The sequence below is a fragment of the Hippoglossus stenolepis genome, chromosome 15, assembly GCF_022539355.2.
Source record: "Hippoglossus stenolepis isolate QCI-W04-F060 chromosome 15, HSTE1.2, whole genome shotgun sequence".
In the NCBI taxonomy this organism is placed as follows: domain Eukaryota; kingdom Metazoa; phylum Chordata; class Actinopteri; order Pleuronectiformes; family Pleuronectidae; genus Hippoglossus; species Hippoglossus stenolepis.
Genome location: NC_061497.1, coordinates 16,029,440 through 16,053,045, shown reverse-complemented (window position 1 = coordinate 16,053,045; position 23,606 = coordinate 16,029,440). Strand labels below are relative to the sequence as shown.

At 42.5% G+C, this 23,606-nt stretch overlaps 1 protein-coding gene across 1 annotated transcript; it reads left to right on the top strand.

Moving 5' to 3' along the window:
* Window positions 1-11,835: 11,835 nt before the first annotated feature.
* Window positions 11,836-19,028, top strand: drd1b (dopamine receptor D1b). The gene has a single exon (XM_035179529.2). It carries the CDS (start codon window positions 13,354-13,356, stop codon window positions 14,743-14,745), a length of 1,392 nt encoding a protein of 463 aa, XP_035035420.1. The 5' UTR covers window positions 11,836-13,353; the 3' UTR covers window positions 14,746-19,028.
* Window positions 19,029-23,606: the final 4,578 nt, after the last annotated feature.

Below are 23,606 nucleotides of genomic sequence, written 5' to 3'. Positions count from 1 at the left end.
GAACTGCATGTTTTTTCAGTAATTTTAAAGAAAACTCCTCTCACAAAAATTGCTGTGCCAATATTTTATTAAATCCTGCAGGGACTGTTTGGATGGCAAATCAGCGGGGGGGAGAGTTGATATGAAAGAAGAAGAAAAAGCTCATTGATTTGATGGTGTGTCAGAGTGCTCTCCGCCGGGTTCCGACCGCTGTGTGATGGATTGAAATTAAACATTTTATGGCAAAGCCAACAACAAAACCAACAGTAATCCTTCAAAGCGATTATCTTTTCTTTTGGTTTTTTTTGGGGGGGGGGAGGGGGTATGAAACAAATGCTTTTCAAGACAAAGTTTTCTTTTTCATCAACAAATTGCTGGACTCACTTTATACCCCACTGAATTCTCTGAGGAGGGTCCATTTCGGCCGGGAGCCTTAAGATGGTTCAGAGCTGAAAATAGAGACAGATTGACTTCTGAAAAGCAGCATTTCCCCCTCATCTCCCTTGCATCCAATGAATAGTGACTTGTCCTCTGCCTCACCCCTCCTTTATCTCCTGTTTCTTTTCCCATCCATTACCTTGGTTCCTCAACGTGGGACAAAAAAGCTACAATCCTTTCAACTCCTATACCACAAACAAGAAATAAAAAAAAGAAGGACCACAGCATTTTAACTAAGTGCAATGTCTCTAATAAGTATGTATCAGTGTATGAATCGTCTTCCAGTGATATATCTGCAGTTCCTTCTTGTGCTTTCATGTGGCTTTGTGATTTCAGCCAGTCAGAGTGACTTTTTTCAGTCTGACTTCACATTTATCATGTCCTCAAAGCTTGAAGGTATAAGCACTGGGATGTCTTAAAACATTTTTCCCTTTCCGTTTGATTTGAAAGTCCTGCTGCTTGTGCATATCTATCATGGCGCCTCCCACACAGTCAGGATTTGTCAAAAGCAGTTTGAGCTTCAGCTGTGGAGGCTGACTTTTCCCAAAAGCTCTTGATAGGTTTCAGTTCAGGGGGATATGAAATAAAAATAGGAACAAATGGTTCTATTTTTGTTCTTGACACAAATACAATCTTAGTATTAATGATCAAATCACCCCATTTAATTAAAAGCACCTTATATAAGGCATGAAACACATTTATTCAACGTTAAAAATAGTATTTCTCTCTATTTCTAAGAGGTTTATTTTAGGCCTTTGTACTTTATTTTACTTCACTTTACTCCCATAAGCCAATATGAGCAGAAAAATTCCTTTTGGCCAACACTGCAGATTTTATTTTAGCCACTATATTGTGCTCTTTGTCTTCACGCGTAGCTGCACATTTATTCACTCAGTTTGGGTCAAAAAGGCAGCTGAGGACATGACTACTGATGGCATCAAGTATTATATAAAATAAAGATGGATGCATCTTGACTCCCATTCTAGCTTTGCCAATAAACGCAGTGGATGTTTCAGGCTAATAATAATATGATGTGTTAAAAGATGAATATACTCCTTTGTTTCGTTAGTTTATGCGAGAGAGGTCATTTTAGTTCAGTATTCTTTAAATTATATTTTTTATTCAACAACACCTCTTAAGTGTCTTGATCGCAACCTGGTGGCTGGTTGCAGTTTAGGGTTTAGGTTATAAATCACCTCCTTTGGGACATTAACCCAATTAAAAGATGAAGCGCACGTTAAATACATTTTTCTCATAGATGGCTTCTGTCATTTTAGGTCATTCTTAATCAAATGTTTGTTTTTTGTAATTAAGTTTGGTTTGAAGTCGTTTTTTGATGATATAAAAACGGGGGGGGAACATTATGATTGACAGCCGACACAGCCACAACAGCTCTACACCACCATCACTACTGCACAGTCTCTGGTTCCATGTGCAAGATGGCGTCACTCGTCTCCTGGAAATTTCTGCCTCATTTCTGGATAGTGAGAGGAAGTGAGGTGCATTTTTATGGACAGCCTGTGGTTCATACCTGTTCCAAAGGGATTTTATGCATATCCCTGACTATTCATGCAGTGTTTTGATACAAATAGAAATGATGTGTGTGCTGAAAATGCATTGGAAATGAAGAGTAAATCATGAGGTGGTACTGAGAAGAAAATTGTGTTGGAAGAGGAGATGGACTTTGAAACCATGATGAGGAAACAACGTTTTTTTTTTCAAATTAAAGTCATCAATTGTGTTAATGTTGTTCACTTTAATTTGAACAAACTTAATTAATTTGCATGATATCCATCAGAGTATTATTTTATTCTTTTCAGTGGAGGTCGTATATGCCAGCAGCTTATAATGACTCATAGTTATGTTTTATTGTTGGCTGGTTTCCAGCGGCTGTAGTGATTGTGACATTAGCAGAGGAGGACATTAGGTGATTTAGTATTACAGAGTGACAGGAGAAGGTTGATGGATGGGTGGGTTAACCTGATCCAGGACTTCCACACAGGAAACCATGATTTGTTTTCCATGTGAAACGAATAGTAATTTCTTATTTTATCCATATTCCTTCTACAACCTTAACAGCATCTGTCTGTTTATGACTATATGTTCTCTTACCATGGCAACAGAGGTGCGATGCACCGCCTGCTGCCATGCATACGTGGACAAATGGCCACTATGGTGGGTTAGGTTTGAAGACGTGCAGGAAGAGAAATGTAAAGAAGCAATTAAAAGCTGTTCGGAAAAAAATACATAGTCACCCACGCGGAGTCCAAACACATTGATTGTAGCATATTTTTGAAAGCATGTAACTGTAAAGATGCCAAATGATATCACACATGACAATTCCTACCCACTTAACACATCCAAGTGCTATTATTCCATCTTGTGAACTTCAAGGACGTCCTTTGCAACCAATAACGTGAAATCCATTATTCAACAATGGGTAATGCTTGTTGGAGCATTGCAGCAACTAAGCACTTCTTACTAAACAATGGCTTATCAGTAAAAAATAAAAACAGCTCGCTTGTCTTTGTGCCCTTGGAAGTGTTTCCACTCAGGTGACTTTCTAATCAGGAAAACAAGTGGATGCTATTGATTTAGAACGAGGTAATTATGAGAAGGTGGAGAGACGGAGCTCGGCGGGCACCTGCAATTTTAAACAAGAGCGACTGGTAAAAGGTGCAGGGAATTTACGATTACACAGGTTCTGGTTGTGAATGGCAGTAATGAGGTCATTGAGGTGTCTTCTCTGTTTGTGTGTGTCTCTGTATTCCCTTTGTTCTGTCTGTCTTTATCTCACTCTGCTTAAACCATGCACATGTTCTACATAACAATAATAACTGTGTAATGTTAAATATACATCAACTGTGTAATTATACTTAACAGGTATTGATTTGGTGACCTGATTTTTGCTGAAATAATTATTGTAAATTTTAGCATTGTGGCACATAAGAATTAGATGGAGTATTTAATTATCTCCAAGTATCACAACAAGACAGCATCACATAAAAGCAGTAATTACAAATAAAGAGAATAAAAGCAATAAAACAGGAAAAGATAAGACGACGATCACACAAAGGCAAGTCTGTAAAAATAGGTTTTTAAAAGTGATTTGGAATAAATAACTGAATTCGCCTTAGCCTTATCTCCGCAGACAGGTCGTTCCCAAGCGTCCTGATGGCAGCAGCAGGCGGGCTGGCTCATATGGGGTCAACACCAACCAAAGGCGAGCTTTACAGGCGATCAATTACATATTAAAATCAATTTTAATCCAAACACGGAACCAATGGAGCGAAGCCATTGGGGTTTCGTGGTGTGAAACGAAAACCAATAAGAAGCTGAGTTGCTACGTTCTGACTTAGACTTTTGATTTATGACAGAGAGAAGGGAGTTACAGTCTGTATGATCATTTTGTGTGAGATATATATATAAGCGAGGTGTGAATGGGTGAATGTGACTTGAACTGTAAGTGGTTGTTAAGGCTAGAAAAGCTGCATACACTCTATACATGTCGTCCATTTACCATTAACAATGTGACCTGAGTCTAGAAAAGCCTATTACGGGGACTATGACTGAATTATGGCTTGGTTAAAAATAGATTTTTACATGTGGCAAAGTGCCCCAAACATAAAGGTCGTTGTCATTATCATAACAGAGACATCACTCGTTGAATATAAAAAACAGGGCCAGTAAAATATAAACACACACGCTGCTCTATAGCAGCAAATACCCAGGGAGAGACCACTGCAGACAGAGATAGAGCGGCTGAGCTGTGTGTGGGGGTGGGGGTGATGGTGGTGGTGGGTACATGTGCTGGACCTGGTAATGGGAGATAAATTAGCCTCCCACTGCCGAGGCGTAGCGGTGTCAGGAGATACACAGCATCAATGGCACAGCGGTGAGCAACAGGAACCAAGGAGAGGGAAGGAGCGAGAGAGAGAAGGGGCGAAAGAGGGAGAGAGAGAGAGCAAAGAAATCTGAAATATCAATGCAGTTTACATCACATGATGGGTTATAGTTTCTTTTTCTCATTTGAGTAACTAAGAATATTTCTATCTAATATTAGGCACAACACTTTTGTAAAACATATGTTGTGGTATTGATATTTTGAAGGATTGCCTACACCTGCAGCAGCCGGTCTAGTTACTTCAATGCGTTGTGACAATAATCAGTTGGTTTTCTGCCTTGTATCAAAAAACACCATATGGACTAACCTAATCATCATCTGGGCCCCTTATCTATGTTTTTTATCTAAACCATACACGTGACAAATGATCACATATGACACTTGGTACCTTAGATTCCGGAAGTTCCTTACAATGTGTGTATTGTGGATGACCGACACATTTAGTAACTGTGACACATGGCTGCATGAAGAGAAATCTGAACATATTGAGCATGTGTAAAATCGGCGAACAGGAAAACTATCACTGAACATGAGCTCTGACGCCTGCAGGCTCTTATTCCTGCTGAGCTGAGGCACTCGTCTGTTCGCTGTGTTTTTGTGCATTTTTCGACAAAAAATCACATGTTTATTTGTTGCTCATTAATTCTTTATCAGTACAAGAATTAACACCGACACCATTATAACATAATTTATGTGTGTTTGTGCATAGGTGCAGAATCCAATAAGTTGCTGTTAATAATTCAGATGAAGCATAACAAATGACTTAACCCCCTTGTGTTTTGATGACATTGTATTTACTCACTTATTGTGTAGGACCACGCACATTTCACTGCTTTATGTGATAAAATAATAACAATAGCAATGTTTCCCTTTGCCACAAATTGAGTTTGAAAGATGGGGGGGGGGAGCATCTCTTCAAGTGATGACGGTGATATGTGAAACCAGGATGTCAGCCAGCTAACATGTAACATGGTTGACATCATCATGTCACTCTTTGTCTGCGACATCGTTTCTACTCTTCCCGTTTGTTGATATCTTTCCCAGTGATTTTGACCATCATATTTGTTTCCTATCCGTATCGATTTTACTGAGCGCACAGAGCAAACGTTGACAGTTCCTCAGCGCTGCTGACAGCTCCGCTAAAGCTTTATCACAGACAGGACTCCAGGACATACTGTGAAGGCCGCCATCAGATTGACAACAGCAACGATGAAAGTCTGTCTCTCACAGCAGTGGATGAAAACAGCTGTATTGAAGTCGTGCTTTGATCTGCAGAGCCCGAGCAGGTTCACTCCCCTCCCTGGAGTCAGTTCAGACCGGATAATCATTGGGACTTTAATGGATGAATGCGTAGCAATGACCTGCTTAATTCAATTAAAGCTAATAAATAAACACAAATGTATTGATAAATATGAAATCAAAATAAAACTGATTGGGTGGTTTCTGAATTAAATCAAATCTCAGCTAGTGGCGTGCTCGGAGAGTGTATACGCCCTATCTTGCCCTGAAAGTGAAAGAAATAATTCCTGGATCTGCCCCTTTTATCTGGAACCACTCTAGAAGTTAATGGGTTCTTCCTTGGGTCATGCCCCCTCACGAAATGATGGAAAATCGTTTCTGTCGTTTTTTAGTAATCCAGCTGACCGACAAACAGACAGAGAGGACTGACGGCACTCAGAAGAATAAGCCCACCAAAGTCCAACAGTCCCCTTAAATTCTATCAAGCTGCACCAAATTGCACACACTCGTAGATATAAGACTCCTGATCCCCCAAGCTCCATTTACTATCCCTGCAATTTCTGAAAATGTCAAAAAACTAACAATCTCTCAATAGTAGTAACGATCTGCTCTTTTGTCCAGATCTGTCGCAAAAGTTAATGGTTTCTTACTTGATCGGTGTCATATCCAGCAGATTTCAATCTCCTTGGTGGAGGTAATAAACTTTAATCCTCAGGTTAGTGAACACTGAGTTGTGAGAGCAAAGCTTTGGTCGTCTCATCTGCTGGACATCTGTTCTTCTTTTGAAGTAACTTAGCTTATTTCTTCTCTGTTTCTTGGCATACATATCTGTTGGTGTCGATCTCACTGTGGTGTGTCTGTCTCCTGGTGTGTCTGCCTGTGCGTGTGCGATTGTGCAGCACACCAATGTGTGCCCTGCTCCTGCAACAGTTGATCACAGCCTCTTTCAGAAGCTGGTTTGCTCATTCATCTACCAGCTCGGACTCTCAACAATCGTTCTCTCTCTCTCTTTCTCTCTTTCTCTCACTCTCTCTCTCCCGTACACTTCCAGCTCCAGAGTCACGTCAATTACATTTTTGGGAAAGTTATTCTCTTTTTTTTTTTTTTTTTTTACAGGATAACCGCCCAATGTTGCCGTGTCTGCATTCATTGCTCGTTGCTAATTATACCCCAGGGCTGATTCTCCCCAGCGACCCTGGCTGAGAAGCACACATTTCATAAATTTTAGATTGCGCAACCCGGAGGCCAAGCGGTGAGATCCTTGTTTCAGGGGAAAGGTTTCAGCAGAAGAGGGCGTTAAGATGCAGCATTCATCACCCTTTTCTGTGTAGTGCCTTGTTTCATGCCACTGCAGGCTTGTCACCTTCATTAGTGCTGCTATAACGAATCTCTCACACACACACACACACACACACACACACACACACACACACACACACACACACACACACACACACACACACACACACACACACACACACACACACACACACACACACACACACACCACCACACCAACATGGAGTTAAGTGAGATTAAACTTTTTCTGTCTTTGATGTGTGTTTATACTGAGGAAGCTGTGTGGCAATTTATTTTTCTGCATGAAAAGAGGGGGAACAGATGAATAAACCTTTCATTTTGACCCTTTCTTTTGAAATGAAAATAAATCACACTTTCTGCTATATACTGACCTGTTCCTTTGAAATTCCTTTGAAACTTGGTTGGATAATAAAATCAATTTTCTTTTTTTTGCGTCAAATGGTTATATGTCCTGGCAAGTAATCTTGTTTATTAATTTAGATAGATAGATAGTCTGTGTGTGTGTCTGTGTGTGTACTATATGATTAGAGATGAACCTTCTTGCATGACTGATGCTTTCACATCATTATAAACCTACTTTATCAAATGAAACTGCTGCCAGCAGATGGTCCCGAATGTGACTGCTCTGAATCTTTTATCCTCAGATATAAAGGAAGAGATGAGGGAGAACGAGAACAAGAAAGGGACATAAAAACCACCAGCGCTTGCCAGTGTGTGTGCACATGAACATGCATAGTGGAAAGATTCCATGGGATACATGTGCAGTGCAGGGATTAAACACAAGTCACAAATGGCTCAATGAGATCAGCCAGAGGTCCTTTTGGAAACAGCAATAATCTTCTGCTGGACAAAAAGCTTCTGTACACTGCAATGAGCCGCAAATGCATGTAATGACACACATGCACACACACACACACACACGCACATGCACACACACACACACGCACATGCACATAGATCACAGGTTTTGATTGCGCTGCCTAAGATTAACACTGTGGAGGCTTATGTTGTCATTGTTGAATGTCATTAAAGCTGCTGTGTTTGTGTCAGCGAGCGAATCTCAGCGGTATTGTTGAATGTCAGAGGTGTGTGTGTGTGTGTGTGTGAGTGTGAGTGTGAGAGAGAGAGAGAGAGAGAGAATGTGTGTGTGTCCGCTGGTGAATCTCGGTGGTGGGATTAGTGCACAACATTTCCTTCATGCTGGGTGTGTGGCAGTTAGAGCCTCGACAACAACCTGCGACCTGATGGATGTCACACTGACAAAGAGGATTTGGAGGAAGGATGAGAGACAGATAGAGAGAGAGAGAGAAAAGACTGAAAGAGAAATATAGACTCAGTCTTTAAACTGGTGCCTTTATTTTCTGTTGTAGTGGGACATCTTTGTTGCGGATTAGTCTCTTATTCTTCCTTGGACGTCCCTCCACAAACACACAGAGGCGTCTCTCCGCCCTGCAACGTGTCAGCAACACATTTAAAACGAGTCGGTAACATCTGACAGTTCTTGGCTTTTCATTTCAAAGAGAATAACCTCACGCTGTCTTGGAAAACGTTGTCATCATGGCGATCACCTTGATAGGCGTCCCATTGATTTCAACCGATGTTTTATTATCACAGTTTAAATGAGATTTCTTTTACTACAGGGAAAAAGCAATTCGCCTTTCAAAAGCAATCTCTCCTGAAAGTAAACATCTTCTCTAAAGACTGCACTTTTCTTAATCTGCTGTTGATAGATGGTGTCGGCCAAAGCTCCTCTGACTGTGTTATTGATTGTTTTGCTCTCTTGACTTTGTCTGTATATGCCAGTTGACCATAGTTATCATTCTTCCTCATTCAAACACTAACTTTTGTACATATCTATATCATTGATACAGATGCTTGGCGATTACTGACGATTACTGACTGATCTATGCTGTATCATTCATGGTACAATTTACAGATTAAACTTTAAGTGAAACATGTAATGGAGTGGACATAACGGACAAATCATTTTTACACATGCTGAGTATTCATTGTTTTTTTCCGATAATCGCTTCATTTATCATAGGAGAAAAACAACAAGGCCTCAATGAGACGTGATCAATGCACTTCAGCAGAATTCTTCAGCAACATTAACTTCTGTAAATGTACTGCACTAAATTAGAGATTCAATTGAACGTTTCGTACATGCACTTAAAAATCTGGCCGGAATTGTCGCCGTGTTTGGTCTCGCAGAGTGTCGACGTACGCTGTCGCTTGGCATCCCTTTATGTGTCCTTATTGATATGTTTTACTTGCCTATTTGCCTTTATAATTAATTTTATTTATTTGAATTTACTCAGTTTCGTCTGTTTGTTCTAAGCACTTCTATACTTTCCGTGTACAAGTACAGACTTTAATATTGATAGCTGTCCTACCATTAGATACTTGTCACACGCTGTAAATGTTTCAAAATGCCAATAAAGTGTTAATCTTGTTATTTTGGCTACACACTCCCCATCTGGCAGTTATCCATTTATGAAAACACTAATATAAATGTAAATGTGTGTAGATCATTGCTTTCTGAACCTTTTTTCTTCAATACTCGAGTGCATTATTAAATTTGTGTTGAGTGCCAAAAATTCATCTCTGAGCTGTCCCCTGCAGATCTTTGGCCGCTCGTGCAGCCTTAAATCTTTCTCATTTCCATATCAGCTTGAATGGCTGAATCACTGCTTGTGGGTATATTTTTTTTAATTGAGCTGGATTCAGGATTAATCCCCCACACACACACACACACACACACACATACCCACAGAGATTGGCATGTTCCCCACAGGCACAGTGAGAGTTTTGGTTATCACCTTAAACTCATTGCCTGTTGGAATAACCGAGGGCCAGGAGAGCAGCATATACAGTAGAGGCGGTCGATGAACTTCCTGCCAGGAAGTGAAATGCCGCTCTCTCCAGGCATGATGAGAAGTTATGCAAAGTTTTGTGGCACCGGTTCATAATCAAATAGAATCCATTTATTTCAGTTGGACCTGTTTTGTTTAGCTTTGGTGGGGCTATAAGTACAGGAAAAGAAGTTGTGAATGTTGAAAAAAAAGTCCCAGAAAAAGAGATTTCTGGTCACCAAATCAGTTCTATTCTATTCTATTCAATTCTATTTGCTTTTTGGAGCAGACATAAATTACCCTGCATGGCTGGTTGTGTGTGCGTGTGTGAGTGAGTGAGTCTGTGTGTGTCTGTGTGTGACGTGGTCTTGGTTTGAACTTTGTGGGCTGCACGCACACCCTGGCTCTGTGCTACAGGGAAATGTGGGCGTTGTGTCTGCCAGGCCTCTTACACTTGGCTTGTCTACATGTATTACTCACACACACGCGCACGCATGCGCAAGCACATACATACACACAAACAGAATGCAAACACAAACTCTTTTTTACCACAACGACACACACAAGAATGCAGAGTCATGGATGCACACATATAAATCAGACACACATAACAAGAGTGCAGACACACACAGGGACAGGGTCCATTGAGGATTTAATCTCGCTAAATAGTTAAAATGCAAACTGGCCTCTCTCTCTCTCTCTCTCTCTCTCTCTCTCTCTCTCTCTCTCTCTCTCTCTCTCTCTCTCTCCTCTCACACACACACACACACACAAGTTTGCATCCCTTGTAGGCCTTTTGCCACAATTCACATCTAACCTTAACCAGGACCTCAGAAATGATGTTTAGCCTCATTAGCACTGAGTTAGGGTCCCCATGAGGCCTTCTGACAAAGTCAGTATTTATAATGGAAAGTTCTTTAACATGTAACACACACACACACTCTGTGTCTCCCTTTATTCGGGGCTCTTCCTGGTGCAGCCTGCTCTTGGGACTCTAATCTATTTCAGAGTTGTTCAGTCATGTTTATCGAGGTGACGTTTATGCAACAACTGCTGCGGCTCGCACGCGTCTGTGCGCGTGTCCACGCCGCCTGCGTGTCTGCAGCGGCGCCGCTGCCGCTGCCAGCCTCAATGAAGAGAGAGAGCGAGAGAGAGAGAGAGAGAGACTCTCCCCTCCGCCTGTTAAATTATTGACATAATATAATTATAGCCTGGGTTTCTGCTATGACCGTATATTACACGTGTTCTCCACTTTGTCTTGTAACAACATGCAAATGCGCAAAAGAAAAAAGAAAAAAACAGGTCAGCAGTTATATATCATATTCATGTATCACATTCAGAATCTAGTCTAGATATTGAAACTGTAGTGAAAGGTGGCAGTGACATGGAACGGTGCCGGCATGACAGATCTTTTCCCCGGCCATCGTTGCTCTGAACCGCGCGCGTCATGCGTAAAAGGATGAGAGGCCGATGACGCGCCGCGGCGGCGAAGCTCAGAGGCGCGCGTGAGAGAGCGCAGCGGAGCAGGACACGCGAGACTGTGTGTGCGGTGTGTCCTCCTCTCTCAGATCCCATCACTCTCACACACTCTCCCACAATGCACCCAGTAGATGGCCTCATTGTACCTCCGTGTGCATGGCTGCTCGCTGCTGGTTCACCTCAGGACGGCACCTTCATTTTTAGCTCCTCTTTTCTTTTTGTGACTTCACTATTATTTCAGCTCTTCTCACTGTAGGTGAAGTCTAAAACACAGCTTGTGCAAATAAAGAGAATGCCATCATAACCGTTGTTGTAAAAACATGTATAATAGTGAGGTTCAGATGGAGGTTGTAGGCTGACAGTTTATCATTTTGTTAACCTGGAAATATATAAGAAAAATAAGGATGTCAGGTTTTATAAATTGACATCACATAAACTGTGAGAAACTGTTTTTCTATGCAGTTTCTCCCCAAATTCTAAGTTTAAATCAATACAACACAGTTATACCTTTTGATTGCAGGAGTATATGCCATCATAAATCGTGTGGCCAAACACTTAAGCCACAAAGGGGGTTCATAGGAGCAAACATTTGGGTGGCTTTGGTCCTCACGTCTCCCCCTGGATAGATGGAGCAGTTGTGGCAGAGACCGTGGCGCACAGCAGCGGGCAGCAGCTGAGCGGAGAGAGAGGAGCGCGCAGGAAAACGGTCTTGGAGAGACCAGGGTCATTCCCATCACTCTCCGCCGGCAAGTCGGACCGCAGACACATCGCAGGGTAACTGCGTGAAGGATGAGCCCAAAAAGAAAAGCATAAGGAGCGATAAAACACCTGGGGACCCCTGGCAGCGGGGGGGACATGACTGACTTCCCATGGAGGGGAGCGCAAGGAGGCTGAGCTCCTTCCCTTTCACTCCTTACCAAGATACAAGTTGGATGTATGCCGAGGAGATGTGGATCTTTGGAGGACTGGATATTTTCGTTTGCCCGCTTAATTAGCGGAGTTGATTTTGGATTCACTTCAACCGGCACAAGACTTTGCCGCTGGTCCTGAGCTGTCCTCATCCGCGCAGCGGAGCGCACGCTGGCGCAATATTAAGAATATAAACTACTCGTCTGTTTTTAAAGACTTCAACACGGGGAGTGCACAGCCATAGATCATTTAGGTGGGTGGCCATAACAACTCTTGAATGTGTTTTTAAAAGCTGACCAGTCGTCTTTTTGCTGTGTGCACACGCATGGACTCGCACCTGGATTACAGCGACATGGAAGCATGCAAAAGGGAGCTGAGATTTTGATGCGCTTCTGAGACATTTAACACGCATGCCTCTGCTTTTCCAAATGAACTGTTGAGACTTTTCAATGCTGTTTTCAGCCTCGTTTTTTTCTTTTGGCTCAACGCTCAGGTGGAAATGTTCTGGCTGGAGACGGTGCCATGTACCGACAGGGAGCTCCGTTCATACAAATAAATAAAAATAGAAAACAGCACCTATAGCAGCCCGGGGTGGACCAGCGTCAATGCAGGCACCAGTATAATCACACAGACACGCCTCGAGGATCATTAAACAAATCAGATAAACGCAGGGCGAAATCCATCAATACAAGTTATTGATGAGGTGGTATATAAGTCTAATGATTGGCCAAGCTTCTGTTTACTCAATAGCTCGGCAACAATATGCTGTGAAACTTTGGCTGAGGGCTTGACAGCTGTGGCAAACAGTGAGAGGAGCAAACGATGACTTTTCATTAAATATCCTTTTTACTGCAGCCTTTTTTTTTGAGTAATTGGAGAGAACTGCTGGAATATTCTTCCTTATTTCCTCAGTAGAATGTCTGCTGCCTGTACAGCTGCTGCAGGAATCTATCGACCAGGAATTTTTGTGGGGCAAATTTCAGAAAAGATATTTCTGAAATATTTATAGCAACTCTTCTGCAAGGATGGTGGTGGTGACAAGGAGCCTATGGATGACCCAGTCTGTGGGAGAGCTGGTGCCGAGACAGTTGACCTCTCCGCCAGCTACGCTGTCCGTCTAAAACTCTTCCCCAGAGAGGCGCAGCTGCTGCGGGCTGGGGATGTGATGGGGTGACTGTTGACACCCCCCTCACCCACCCCCTCTCTCACTTTATTAGCGGTGTAACATAAACAATGGATCAGAATTTCTCAACGGTTCAAGACGGCAAGCAGCTGCTACCAGAGAGAGACTCGTCCAAACGCGTGCTGACAGGATGCTTCCTCTCCCTCCTCATCTTCACAACGCTGCTAGGCAACACACTTGTGTGTGCCGCTGTCACCAAGTTTCGACACCTCAGGTCAAAGGTTACCAACTTTTTTGTCATCTCTCTGGCCATCTCTGACCTTCTGGTGGCTATCTTGGTAATGCCATGGAAGGCGGCGACAGAGATCGTGGGGTTTTGGCCGTTTGGCGCCTTCTGCAATGTCTGGGTGGCATTTGACATAATGTGCTCCACTGCCTCCATCTTGAACCTGTGTGTGATTAGTGTCGACCGTTACTGGGCCATCTCGAGCCCATTCCGCTATGAACGCAAGATGACCCCTAAAGTGGCGTGTCTGATGATCAGCGTGGCATGGACCCTGTCCGTCCTTATCTCCTTCATTCCTGTGCAGCTTAACTGGCACAAAGCTCAGACCACTAGCTACGCAGAGCTAAATGGAACTTATCCCGGTGATCTTCCCCCTGACAACTGTGACTCCAGCCTTAATCGGACTTACGCCATCTCCTCCTCCCTTATCAGCTTCTACATCCCTGTGGCTATTATGATCGTCACCTATACCCGGATCTACCGCATTGCCCAGAAACAGATACGGAGAATATCTGCCCTGGAGCGGGCAGCAGAGAGTGCCAAAAACCGCCACAGCAGCATGGGGAACAGTTCGACCATAGAGAGTGAGAGCTCATTCAAAATGTCGTTCAAACGAGAAACCAAAGTCTTAAAGACACTCTCAGTCATCATGGGGGTGTTTGTGTGCTGCTGGTTGCCCTTCTTCATCCTTAACTGCATGGTTCCGTTCTGTGAGCCGAACTTGCCAGATGGTGCCACGGACTTCCTCTGTATCAGCCCCACCACCTTTGACGTGTTCGTGTGGTTCGGCTGGGCTAACTCCTCGCTCAACCCCATCATCTATGCCTTCAACGCTGACTTCCGCAAGGCCTTCTCCATCCTCCTGGGTTGCCACCGGCTCTGCCCAGGGAGCAACGCCATTGAGATCGTCAGTATTAACAACAACATGGGTGCCCCTACCTCAAACCCAAACTGCCAGTATCAGCCCAAGAGTCACATCCCAAAGGAGGGCAACCACTCGGCCAACTACGTGATTCCACACAGCATCCTGTGTCAGGAGGAGGAGTTACAGAAGAAGGACGGATGTGGAGGAGAGATCGAGGTAGGGATGGTAAACAACGCCCTGGAGAAACTGTCCCCAGCCATCTCTGGGAATTTAGACAGCGACACTGAGGTCACGCTGGAAAAGATCAATCCCATAACGCAGAACGGACAGCATAAAGCTGTGTCATGTTGAGAAAAGGCAAAGATAGATTGGAGTACACCGAGGCATGTATGTACGCACAAGGGGAAGAGATAAGCTTAAATGGAAGGACAGCAAAGAGAAACAAAAGAGACAGACATCTCTAAGAATATGCCTGAAACAGTAAGGGGGACAGGGACGTCAAGACTGTCAACATAAATCCACATGGAAAAACCTACAGAATGTTTAAAAGTAAAGGCACTTTATCCTGGATATAACTATCTGCAAAATACTCTCAGCATTTATTGATGAAATTGACACATTTGATGATAAATGTTGATAATGTGAATATTAAAGCAGAACACTAGCTATGTGCACATGTATACATTTTTGAACAGTATTCAGAGAAAGATGTGTATATCTGCACGTGCATACTGTACAGTACTGACACTGTCCTGGGAGGACTTCAACACAGTATATACAGTCAAGCAAGATGTAGTAACCATTAGAAAAAATGTCTTGTTGGTATAGGTGCTTTATATGTGTGTTTCATGGAAGCGAGAACAATGTTGGTGAATTGGTTTTGGTACGGTATAATTAGTTGTTTTTTGCAGTTATTTCTCTTCAGTACGTTTCTATGGGTGATTTTGTTGCAAAACCGAATCACCTGTATTGCAGTTGTTATTTATTTTTTTAAAGATGACTTCATACACCAAAGTAACAATGTTCTGATCCAAACTAAAACAGGTGGGATGCACGTGATGGAGTTCCATACCTTAAGCCAAGATATTTCATTTTTACAACCCCCTTTCCCCCTATTATTTTCCGGATCCAAATCCTCATAGAGCTCGAAATGTCCAGGGTCTGACAGATGTGTGTGAGAGACAGAAACAAAGAATGGGGCATAGAACGAGGCGCTCCTATAAGGTCAACTCTCCTTCCTCTGTAGTCTATTCTGAGCCCTCCTTGGTCATCTCCACCTGGGACCGACCGGACGGGCTCACCTGAACTTTTCTCCATTTCTCTTCCTGGCTCGCTCACTTCATTAGCTTTGTCTCCCACATCTGCTTCTCTTCTGCAAACCACCTCTTGAGCCCTTTCCTCTCCATTGCTCTGTCAGCAAAGTCCCATTCTCCCTCCTGCTGCCCTTTTTTCCTCACCATTCTCAAAGTCTTCTCTCCTCTTCCTCCTCCTCCTCCCCACCACTTCCTCAATCAGCACGGGCCCTTTACACCTGCGCCACGTTTTCTTTAATGCTTTCTTTCACTCTTTCGGGCCTGCTCCCTCCTCTCTCGCTCCCCTGGCAGCCCTCCATTTTAAGTCCCTACTCTGACCACTTAAAGCGGCACTAATGATTCTATTTTTGGCGAAGGCCGTCGGTACGTAATTAAAAAAGAATGTAAATCTGTACACGTCTAAACTTCCGCACTTGGACAGAGGAAGCAGAGCAGCAGCAGCAGCAGAGTTTGCTCAGCTGGAATCCAAGTGACACTTAGTGACCTTTTGCAAACTTGCAGATATCTGATTTTGTAAATTGCTCATGCTGGAATCCATGCTGTGCTGTAGTGGGGATGTGGAGCATGCAGTGTGACGGCTCTGTTTGCAGGGAGTCCAGGATAAAACATCGTCATGATGAGGAATACCTTGAAGATACTGGACATATTTGTATTGATTCTCCTCACCCAGAGATTTGTCTTTGCACAGTTGCATTTTAAAAATAAGGACGCAGCACTAAAATATATGATTACCATGTACAGAAAGTGTTGACGTTAGAATAAAGTCGTTAAGAAAAGGCAGTTTTGAGTAAGGTAGTCCTTATTATGAATGAATGTACCTGCCACAGATTTGCTGTAAAACTACTGCTGCCTGATACATTTCAATGATATAGTTTTCAACACTTTGCAGTGCTTATACTTACTTCTACTCTGTGCACTGATGAAATTGACATTTGAAATATTCAAATTTGAGTTAAAAGTTAGACAAATTTACATAATAATTGTCTAAAACAGCCAAGCAGCAGGAATATGTTTTAATTTATCTAACATTTTTTAACATAAGCTAACATTAGCCACCATAAGCTATAAGCTAACAAACCGAGAATATCTATTGAAAAATCAAATTTTTCTATGGTGCATTTTAACGCTTATTTATTAAATTTGTTAAATTTGTTATATCTTCTTTCAGTTGTTGGTTAATTTAAGTTGTATGTGTTTGTGGCCATTGTAATGGACAATTTCAAGACTTTTTTTTTATCGCTACCTAAATAATTTGAACCAGAATTTATGAAGATTATAGTTTTTTTCATAGCTTGAATGAAATTAAAGTGTACATTTTTTCAGAGCTTATGTAAATGCAAGTCAATGCATGTTAAGCATAACTGTCAGAGCTGGACACGGTTGGCGCTCTGGTTCAAGTCTCTGCATTTTTTTCTGCCATTGTTAGTCGGGCGTCCACCCTGTGCTGTGTTTGTCCATGAAGGCGTGAAACTATTGCTCGTCAGGGAAGGGAAGAACTGATCCGATAGAAAGCAATTGGTCTTGAACGAAGCATTTGATTTTCCTGCTGTGGAAAATCCAATGCTATCTAGATGGCAACAGAGCGGGGGAAAGCTTTTAGCTCAATACATGGCTCGGCCAGTGACACAAAAGCAACTCATTGTCCTCTCTGCCTCCATGTCCTCTGCCCCTGCCATTTGCTGCTCGATCACTTCAAAAACCAATATTTATGAACTGGACTAAGTTGTTTATATTTTTTTATTGTGAATTAATTAAATTTTTCCAATTGCTCAAATTCTATTACCACTGCCACATTACACCCCATCACAAGTGCTGCCAATTGCCTCTTAGAAATTCTCGACCATATCAGCTCAACGGCCCTCCATTTTCACTCTTCACCAGCTCATCCCTAATTATTCCAAAACACAAGCCGTCTCGAACAGGCAATAAATTGTGGACTGCACATAATCTGTCAGGATCGGACATGGGAGAGAACTGCCTTGAGGACGATTTGGTCCTCCCCTTCTCCCTCCGCCTCCGCACTCTATCCTCCTATTCCCTTTTCTCTTTCTCTTGGCTGCCTCTGTCGACTTGATGAGCGTTCCCAATGTTAACACAGATTGAATTTATTATTAAACAGACAGGGCCTACCGCTCCATTGCTGTAGTTCAAAGCACCGAATCAAAGCCCCACCTGGCTGTTTTTTCATTATTGTTCTTATACTATTGCTGTTGCCAAAATCTTTCTTTTTTGGCTGAATGTGGCTGTACTGTAGCTTATACTGTGAGTTAACCAGTGTTTTATAAGCCGAAGTTCGTGGGGGCAGTGAAGGGGTGTACTTTTTAATGATAATAGAGATTAATCTGTCATCTGTCCTGACATCATTGGCATTTACAGGTTTACCAGATGTTTTTTTTATAGAAGCGTACCTCCAGCTGAGAGTTGAAATGATCTCTGCTGTATTTTGGCTCCATGTAAAAGCGCCCGCCCCCCCTCTGAGCTTTCACCTTGTCAACTCAGTGACTCATCTTTCCATCTGCCACTGCTGTGATTTCCGAGCAGGGCGATGCAGGAAACCGCCCCACAAGCAGAATGCTTTGTTTGATCTGGAGTGTCTCCCCCTAGGCTGCCCTACGAGTTGCTTTGGGGGAGGCTCTAATGACAGCACTGGGTCTCCCAGTCAGTGTAGTTGCATGAATAATGACAACTTAACATCTGACTGTACATCTGACAGTGCAGAATCCCTCCTCCTCCTCCTCTTCCTCCTCTTCCTTTGGTGGTGGGATGGGCACGGGTTAAGACGCAAAGGCTCAAAGCAACACTGCCAGGCCCTGGGAATGTGGGTTTTATTCTAATGATGACGTTTCAGCTCACTTCAACTGTCTAGGAGAACGACGGAGTCCCTACCTCGACATCAATTCAAAGTTTCATGTCAAAAAAAATACGAAAACTACGAAAAATAGAAATGGCAGTATTTAGGGATGGGAGAGCAGAGATAGAGTATTGTACAATGATGTTCAAAATGTAGTCGTGATGAACACAAGTGCTTTTTATCTTCGAGAATCCTTAATGTGTGTAGCAAATTTACATGCTGTATGTTTTCTCCGGCGTGGGATTATAATTTACAGTGAGATGCAACATTCACTGTCTATTTGCAGTATATATATATATATATATATATAAATATATATTTATTTATTTCCATGTTTTTGGGTGTTTCATTCATGAAAGTGATGTCAAAGCTTATAACCCTCAGAATTATTACAGTATTTAGTTTACAGTTTGTACAAAAAAAATTATGTGCCCTTTCTTGTAAAATAAATGTATGTATTTTTTTTTCCATCCGTGCTCAATGAGTTGTGTTTATTTGAGGGTGTGTGTGTGTGTGGGGGTTCTGGATGTGACTGGCGTGGTACCTCTGACACTGAGTGGGTATTGGAAGATCATGTCACTGCAGGGGATCGATGGGGGATTGATCATGCACGGTGACGCAAATCTTTTTTTCCAGCTCCCTGAGCGTGGTGTCCTCGCTGTGTTCCTGCCTTCGCCCTGCATTTACATAACCTGACAGGCACTTGACAGCTGACATGTCCCCTTCCTCCACTCGCTCCGCTAACCTCGTTTGTTAACTTAAACACGGGCACAAACGCACACTTAGATGTGTACACATTAACATTTGAAAGACAATCAAAGTACCTTTTGATGTGTTATGTTTGAGGACTAAGATCTACGAGGGCTGAAGAAATGTCATCAGCCCGAACAAGGTCAGACTTGTAATCTATGTAAATATCTGAATTGGATGTAGCCCACAGCTCTACAAGGTCCCTGCCCTTCTATGTTGCTCCTATAGAGACTGCAATAATGATCAATAATCTTTATTCGACTCACTTGGGTGAAGCTTGTTTCATCAGATTTTAACCTGAAGGTAAAAAAAAATAAAAATCTAATTCAGTAGGACACCTCAAAAAGACACCTTGCAGCAAAACTATGTGTTCATTGTAGGTTATACTTCAAACTACTGGTTTACATATCCCCGCTGAACCAAGCACAGTAAGAATCAACCCCGTGCAGATGTGATCAAATTAGCTTAATCCCATTTCACACATATGTGCATTTGCTCTGTAATCAGAGGTTTTTAAAGTGGGAGGCGGGTCTCCCCTGCAGCGGGTGCAAACAGTTTCATGGGAGGCTCAGTGAATGGAAGTAAAACTGTATGTTGTATTAATTACTACATTAGCTAGTCAAGATGAGATCACTTTAAACAGGCTAAATGTGTGTGATTTGGTTCAAGAGATGGTTCAGAGATACATTATTTTATGGGATTATTACTTTTTCTCATTTTCCCTCATTTTTTTTTGGTCAGAAACCAAAACATGTCTCAGAATAGACCTATTTAATGTGTTTGGTGTAATTATAATATGATTACAATAACATTACGATATCTTTGCACAGTCGTTAAATGGGATTAAAACATGTAATCATGCTCATATAGGCATCCAGAAACTCAATGAAAGAAGAGAAGTAAACTAAGGTGTGGTGAGGACGTTACTTTCTCAAAGGCTCAGTCTCGATTTTGAAAACATCTGATTTAAATGTTCTAAGTAAGGAACAGTCTTATATCTACTTATTCCAGAAATCTCTGTCTGTCTGTGTCTAGCAGAACTCAAGGACTGCTCATCATATCAGCTCCACACTTGGCACAAGCATTATTAAGGGCCCAAGATAGTGTAATGTCAAATATGGTGCGATTTGGACACATGATTCATCGATAAACATCAGTAAACAGACATCTCTGTAGAGCGCTCTGTATCAGCGACGGCTGGGACTCCTTAATGTAAGTGACATCGTCCATCACGACAACATCGTGCTCACAGGCACTTTCACGACCGCAGCGTCAACAACTGATTCTGGTTCTGCATACTGAGTCCAGCCTCAGTGAACTTTGTGCAGCAAGCGGTGGTGCAGCTTCAGGGTTCTGTGGACTGAGTCCTGCAGCAGGTCCTTACTTGCTGCGGCTCAATTACTGCAGGTCACGTTTACAGTTTCAGAAAGAAAAGCTGCAACCAGCATCACCACAGGCCCGAGCAAACAGCCCATTTCCAACAGCCTGGGTTGGAACGGGCAGTTCTAAGTGAGGGACAATTTATTGAAAGTGGGGAATTTACCTCAGGATTAGTCTCACCAACAGAAAGAGGAAAAGTCAGGAAAAACCATACTGAGGTAAAATATTAAACATTTGGATGACTCTGTTGCTTTGTAAGTGACAATGCAGCTTTAACTAACGTCTGTTTGATTTCAGCTCACTCTCTCGCACGCACGCACACACTCTTAAATTTAAAAATCAAATTTAAGAGCTTGAACAACTCAATCAGTGCTGTTAGTTTGTTGAAAGGGAAATAAAATCTCCTCCTCCTGCTGTCTGTCTGTTTTACAGCACTAAATGAATACGAGATGTAGATCTACACGGTTTGTGGAGTGTTTTTTGTGCAATTGATCATTTTGTTTCCCGCACGGACCGATGAATTACACTCGCACGCCAGTACGGAGCACATTCCTCCGTTGTGGCACTGCAAAGTAAATTCCAAACGGTAATGACAGTTGGAAGTACAAACGGCATTTGATTTGTTTACACGAACAAAATGGCTGCCAGAACTGAGAGTGAGTCTGTGATTTACTCAGCCTCTCAAGCTGTATCGCCTCTTCCACGCAGCCCCGCACTCCGCTGCCAGATAGCGTTTGTTTGCGAACTCCATGACCGGTTCAAATTCAGATGTACTGGCTTTTTGAGTTTGTGTTGAGTGAACCTGTGACCTCTGAATGAGCTAGAGCCAATGGTTGGTGTATTTTATACTTTTAAATGTCCTGGTGAGGTGTGACCTTTTGTAGCCGCTCTGTTAGTCACTGAATCACAGTGGTAGAGAGATGTTTAAATAAAGTATTTGAGGGTGAAAAAAAAAGTAGTAACCCTGATAAGGTTTGAAAACATCCATCCATTATCCACACCACTTATCCTCGGAGGGTCGTGTAGCGGGTTAGCTGCCGGAGCGAGTCCCAGCTGACATTGGGCGAGAGGCAGGGTACAGGTTAGGTGGTGGATCCCTGGGACAACGTGATAAAGAACCATTCAGGCTCACATTTACACCTCAGGTCAATGTAGAGTCTCCAATCAAACCAACCCGAGTCTGCATGACTGTGGGTGGAAGCCTGCGTCCCTGGACAAAAACCCAGACACGGAGAGAACATGCAAACTCCAGAAAGGTTTGAAACAGTCAACCTTAATTTTAGACAGATATTTACAGAATAGATTTATTATACTGCGTCAGGGCTTTAACACAAACCTACATGTCAACTGATTAGCATCAAACTGTCTAAAAACAAGACACTCTATATTTTTTATAAAGTGGATTGGGAGGCATATTTTCCATCAGGTTTAATGGGTTTTATTTGGCACGAGTTGCAGTGAAAAAGAGACATAAATTCAGCAAAGCCCGAGATCTAAATGTAGGTTTGTAATCATTTTAATTGGTACAGCATATGGTGACATGACGGACAATCCTGTGAGTGCCCAGTGCGTCGCTACGCGATGAAGAACTGCAGCTGCATGCATCTAAATTATGGGAAAGATCTGCGAAAACAACTAGCACTTGTGACACACTGGCACATCCCTCATCAGCCCCGCGTATTGATAGTTAACCTCTCCTGATCCAGCCTGAAAGAGAGGGAGAGAGAGGGGGAGAGAGAGAGCAGGGCAGGAGTGTGTGTGTGTGTGTGTGGGGGTCACAGTGGAAATACAGTCAAGGTTAATGATAGACTGCAGGCAGCAAAATGCAACACCGAGTTGTTCCCGTTTGTGTGTGTGTGTGTGGAGTGTGGAGTGTGTGCTTGCATGCATGCACGGGCTGTAATGTGCTTATGTAACCACACCAGCCCTCATTCAGCTCATTTGCTCAGTCCTAAGTTAACAGGAGCAGCAGGCAGCCTCGTCTCTGAACACTGGAGCCCTGCACAGTTGCTGATGAATTTGAATTAAAACCTTTTTTTGTTTTCAGGGATTTCCCCCCAGATAGACGTTGCTCTACACAAAACCCACCAGACACAAAGGTTTGAGTATCTATGTGCTCATTACACAAATTCACTATCACTACCATCACGTGAATAATTGCCTATTACTGAACAAATTAAGTGATTAATCAAGTGTAATTGTAAGTGCGAACTTGAGTTACAGGCAATCTCTTCCTCCTGCTCAGATGCTTAAGACATTATTTCAGCTGCCCTTCCTACTACTGTATTAACCCATTGAAAACGTGAAATTGAACTATTTATTTTTAATATTGTTTGATTTGGGACCTTGATACATTGACATTCAAGTTTTGGTTGTTATACACATATTAAACTGGACTGGCACTTAATAGAGCACATACCTCCACTAAGGCCACATTCCTCCACTAAGGCAACTGACAAGCAAACCAACAAGCAGACAGGGCTGGAAACATGACCTCTTTGGTGGAGGTATGCACTCCTCTTCAGAGGATAACACTGAATCTCACCATGTTAAAGAAACTGAAAGATGTTATCCGGGTCTGCTCCAAAATTGATTCTGTTCTTTGGGATCATGTCCGACCTCTCAGAAATCCTGATGACAGACAAACAAACAAAGAAAACACCAATGAAAACACAACCTCCCTGGCAGAGGTGATGATTCATCATTGATACTTGCCGGTTTATGATTAGATACAAACATTTGTTACTTGGCAAAAACTTTGTAAGAGACAGAAAAACCCTCTTTGCAATGTGGCTGTGGTGAAAATCCACAGAACTCATCTTAAATCTTCACCCACATCTTTTAACTTTTCCAAATTAGTTTCACAGAGTTTCCTGACATATCTTTCCTCTTAAATCCCTGGAACCAGGGTCTCATTT